Source organism: Primulina huaijiensis, chromosome 16, assembly GCF_012295235.1.
Source record: "Primulina huaijiensis isolate GDHJ02 chromosome 16, ASM1229523v2, whole genome shotgun sequence".
In the NCBI taxonomy this organism is placed as follows: Eukaryota; Viridiplantae; Streptophyta; class Magnoliopsida; order Lamiales; family Gesneriaceae; genus Primulina; species Primulina huaijiensis.
The window spans coordinates 8,913,346-8,918,815 of NC_133321.1; the positions used below are offsets into that span (position 1 = coordinate 8,913,346).

A 5,470-nucleotide genomic window follows, 5' to 3' on the forward strand; every position below is an offset into this window, starting at 1 on the left:
CCAAATAATTAAATTAATTCAAGTGTTGGATTAATTAAATTACATTGGGCCTTGTAGAGCCCAATTAGAAATAATTATTAAACTAGTGGGCTTGAGTAAAATCAAGTAAATGTTAAATGGTCTCAAATGTGCTTGAGACATTTAAATAAAAGTCCATGGGCTTTGTAATTGTTACATGCCCAAATAAAAATAATGTGCATGGGGAGGTGAAGAGTTGGGAGACGACTTTTTCAATATTCAAGGCTTGGCATGCTAAAAGGGGTTTTAGCTTTATACACAACCAAGACAACTCATTCTCCCCTACACCATACACCATAGTGGTCGAAATTTCACACACATATTCTCTCCAATTTTTGTTCTTCAATTGTTGAGGAAATCCTACACTTCTCAAAGATAAATGCTTTAATTTTTCTAGTGCAAAATTAGAGTGGATCTACCTTGTTAGAGGTGGACCTTATTTTGAAAGAAAGAAGGAAGCTTGTAGATTGTCGACCTTCAAGAGTCAAGTTGTTTACAACTTTGTTGGAGCCATAACATCAATCCTTGTGATAGATAGGTAAAAATTCTAAACACTCTATGTATGACATTTGTGTGTTTTCGTATTTGCTACATATTATAGGCTTAAGGTGTTTGGTTTTCTTGCTACAAAAATTATTTTGAAACTTCCGTTGCGCATACGGGCACCTTAATCGATCCCCTTTCAGTTGTATATATGGTATTGCTTGGGTTTGTGGTTTAGACAAAAATGTAAGGACATGATGCCAAAATTTTTATAAACCGTCAAATTGATGCCCCTTGTTTCAATTGCTTCATAATATAGTTAAATCATTCAAATCCTATTTTGATTATGGTAATTATGTTAAGTATAGAGTAAGGGTGTGACAAAACCATTACAACATGAATCATCCATTCGAATACCCTAACCAACAATATAACATTAAAGACAATGGCATAACATGAACTATCATACTTCCATTCACTATAAGCATTAGCCATAGCCAAGCATATACAATATTAATAACATATTGACCAATACTTCTCTCAACCAATAAAATGAACCATGGAAATATCATGACCAAAATTTATAAAAATTTCATCCTCGAAATTTACATACCTTAAAATAGATCCGGATAACGTTGCCTCATCTCCTCCTCCGGTTCCCATGTAGCCTCTTCAATCACTTGATTCCGCCATAGAACTTTCGCAAGTCCAATTTCTTTGTTTCTTAACACTTTTACCTTGTGATCAAGAATTTGAACCGGAACTTCTAAGTAGCTCAAATTAGGCAAAAGGTCCAAAGATTCATGCCGAAGAACATGGGATGGATTAGAGAGGTACTTACGGAGCATAGAAACATGAAAGACATTATGTACCCGATCCAACTCTGGTGGCAAAGCAAGACGATAAGCTCGATCACCAATCCTATCCAAAATCTCGAACGACCAAATGTATCGAGGACTTAGTTTGCCCTTCGTACCAAAGCGCATAACTCCCTTCAAAGGGGCTATCTTAAGGAAAACATGATCACCTACCTAGAACTCCAATGGCCTTCTACGAACATTTGCATAACTTGTTTGTCGTGATTGAGCTGTCTTCATTCGTTCATGTATCAATTCCACAACATCTGCTGTTTGTTGAACCAACTTCGGGCCCAACATTTTTCTTTCTCCAACCTCTTCCAATACAACGGTGATCAACACTTCCGCCCATACAGAGCTTCATAGGGTGTCATGTCAATGGTTGATTGATAGTTTTTATTATACGTGAAATCCACCAAAGACAACTTGAAATCCCAAATCCCCGGGAAATCAATCGTGGAAGCCCTTAACATATCCTCCAGAATTTGAATAACCCTTTCGGATTGGCCGTCACTTTGAGGATGATAGGTTGTGCTAAAGTCTAACTTCGTACCTAAGGCTCTATGTAGACTCTTCTAGAACTCATATGTAAATCTTGGTTCACGATCTGAAACTATCGACACTGGTATCCCATGAAGTCTCACAATTTCTTGAACATAAGCCTCAGCATATTGATTCATAGAATATGTCGTTTTAACAGGAAGAAAATGTGATGACTTTGTCAATCGATCCACGATCACCCAAATAGAATTTTAGCCCTTCTGAGTTCTTGGCAACCCAACAACAAAATCCATGGTAATGTGTTCCCATTTCCACTACGGTATGGGTAAGGACTGCAACAATCCCGCTGGCTTCTAATGCTCAATCTTAACCTGTTGGCAGGTTTGACATTCAGAAAAAAATAACATGATATCTTTCTTCATACCTGGCCACTAGTAAATACGTCAAAGATCCTGATACATCTTGGTACTGCCAGGGTGGACCAAATATGGAGATGTATGTGCTTCAATAATAACATCTTTCCGAATGTCATCACCCAAAGGAACACATATCTTAATTCGAAAGATCAACAAACCATTTCGATTCAACCCAAACTCATAAACTCCTGCTAATTCACTCTTTCTCTTTAGTTCCAACAATTGATCATCGGACTGTTGTTCCTTCAAAATTCTGTCAAACAAAGTTGAGCGGAGAACCAATGCAGATAATTGAGCCACTGTACCTGGAGATACAAAAGTGATCTCATTTCTTTGCAGATCAAGCAACAATGGTTTCTGACATATGGAACTCAATACAGAACTCGACTTGCAACTCAAAGCATCAGCAACCACATTAGATTTACCAGGATGATAGCTAATGGTACACTCATAGTCCTTCACAAGTTCAAACCATCTTTGCTGCCGCATATTCAACTCTCTCTGTGAAAACAAATAACTCAAAGTTTTATGATCTGTAAAAATTTCACACTTCTCACCATAGAGGTAATGCAGCCAAATTTTTAAGGCAAAAACCACCGCCGCCAATTCTAAATCATGAGTGGCATACTTTTTCTCGTAGTCCTTCAACTGACGAGAAGCATAAGTTATCACTTTTCCACGCTGCATCAGTACAGAAATGAATCCTTGTACGAACGAAAAGCAAACATGATTTAATTGGAATCGCGCCCTTTATTCAATAACGAACAAGGATCGATGTTGTCCCGATCTTTTGATTCAAGAAATACGTGACCTCAACCCCTAAACTACGTGGTTTAGTAATAAACGATCACAAAGAAACAACCGGACTCAATCAAACCTTCAAAGAACTCTTATTTGACAATCCGCGTGACAAGCGATCGAAAAACGCCACAAAGTTATAAACTTTGATAAGTTTTATTTGGAGAATAAAGCAAGGCTTTGAATGTTTGAGAGAAAACTCTAAAACTTTGATATTCAATCAATATTAATCTGCATAAATGTTCACAAAATTAGTCCATATATTTTACATAATCAAAAGATATCAAATCTACTTGCCAAAATAATTAAACTCTAAATTATGAAAATAAATATCTGTCGCGCGCATATGCGCGGCCCAACTCGCGCATATGCGCCAATGTCTCTGCCTTTAGCTTTTACGCCTCTTCCACGCATATGCGCGGAGTCTCCTGTTCTGCATCTTTGGTGGGTAATACATCTCACGCATATGCGCGCCCTATACCCGCGCATATGCGCGAGACCTTCTGTCTCGGTGTTCTGGAATTTTCATGAACTTCATTATCTATTAATGAATAATGTTCTTATGACTCCCAAACTTACTCCCATGCATCACGAAGCCTTCCGCACTCTGCACCTCGATTGCAAGTCCTTCTTCTTTGCTCATAAGCCCATGCAACGCTTTCTTAAACCTCTTCAGTCGTCCCCTCGTGATTGGTCCCTCCGGAAACTTTAAAGGATTCCATGCTTTCCTTGGGGCTTGACCAACCGTGTTCGCATCATCCTCCCCTTCTTAAAAAGGATTTATCCTCAAATCTTGTTCATCACCTACATCAAACAACGAAAGATCACTAACATTAAAAGTAGAACTGAAGTTATACTCACTTGGTAGATCGAGTTTGTAGGCGTTGTCAGTGATCCGTTCGAGGACTTGAAATGGTCCATCACCCTTTGGTAGTAGCTTCGAGCGTCTCTTCTCGGGGAACCTTTCCTTCCTCAAGTGTAGCCACACCTAATCACCCTTCTCAAACACCACCCTTTTTTTTCCTTTGTTGGCTTGCTTTGTGTATTGTTCATTCTTCTTTTCAATATTAGCTTTGACCTTCTCATGCAAACTCCTAACAGATTCAACCTTCTTTTTCCCATCCATGTTTAACCTTTCACTCACAGGTAAAGACATCAAATCCAACGGAGTCAAAGGATTAAAATCATATACAATTTCAAACGTTGAATAATTTGTAGTAGAATGCACACAACGATTATAAGCAAACTCAAAAAATGGCAAACAATCCTCCCAATTCTTTAAGTTTTTCTTAAGAATAGCACGCAAAAGTGTTCCTAAAGTCCTATTTACCACTTCAGTTTGTCCATCCATTTGAGGATGATATGTAGTAGAAAACAACAATTTTGTGCCAAGTTTAGCCCATAACGTTTTCCAGAAATAACTCAGAAACTTAACATCACGATCAGAAAGAATAGTCCTAGGTATGTCATGCAACCTAATGACTTCTCTAAAGAACAGATCCGCAATGTTAGATGCATCATCAGTTTTGTGAGAAGCAATAAAATGTGTCATCTTCGAAAACCTATCAACAACAACAAATATTGAATCCCTCCCCTTCTTAGTCCTAGGCAACACCAAAACAAAGTCCATAGAAATATCAACCCAAGGTTCACTAGGGACTGGATGTGGTGTATACAATCCATGTGGTTGTGTTCTATATTTAGCTTGCCTACAAGTTAGCACTTATCACACACACGCTCAACATAACGTTTCATATGTGGCCAATAAAAATGTTCATGCAATGCACTTAAAGTCTTAGCCACACCAAAATGTCCCATCAAACCACCCCCATGTGCTTCCCTAACAAATAATTCATGAATGGATGATCTAGGGGTGCACAACCTATCTTCTTTAAACAAAAAACTATTATGCAAATAGAATTTTTCATGTTGACCACGCATACAAGTTTCAAACACACTCTTAAAATCCTCATCTAGCACATACAACTCCTTGACATGCTCAAACCCCAAAATTTTAGACTCCAAGGTAGAGAAGAGTATGTATATTCGTGATAGTGTGTCGGCCACTACGTTTTCCTTGCCTTGCTTATATTTGATAATTTAGTGGAATGTTTCCACAAACGCCACCCACTTGGCATGTCTCTTGTTTAACTTCTGCTGCCCCTTAAGATGTTTTAAGGATTCATGATCTATATGAATCCTAAACTCCCTAGGCCTCAAATAGTGATGCCACGTCTCAAGAGTCCTCACAAGTGCATAGAGCTCCTTGTCATATGTCGGGTAATTCAGTGCTGCTCCATTAATATTCTCCCTAAAGTATGCCACAGGCCGTCCTACTTGCATCAACACTCCACCAATACCTACACTTGAAGCATCACATTCAATCTCAAAAGTATT

General features: G+C 38.3%; 1 protein-coding gene across 1 annotated transcript; it reads right to left on the minus strand.

Moving 5' to 3' along the window:
* Window positions 1-1,115: 1,115 nt before the first annotated feature.
* LOC140960996 (uncharacterized) lies at window positions 1,116-1,487 on the minus strand. The gene has a single exon (XM_073419323.1). It carries the CDS (start codon window positions 1,485-1,487, stop codon window positions 1,116-1,118), a length of 372 nt encoding a protein of 123 aa, XP_073275424.1.
* Between the last annotated feature and the right edge of the window lie 3,983 nt (window positions 1,488-5,470).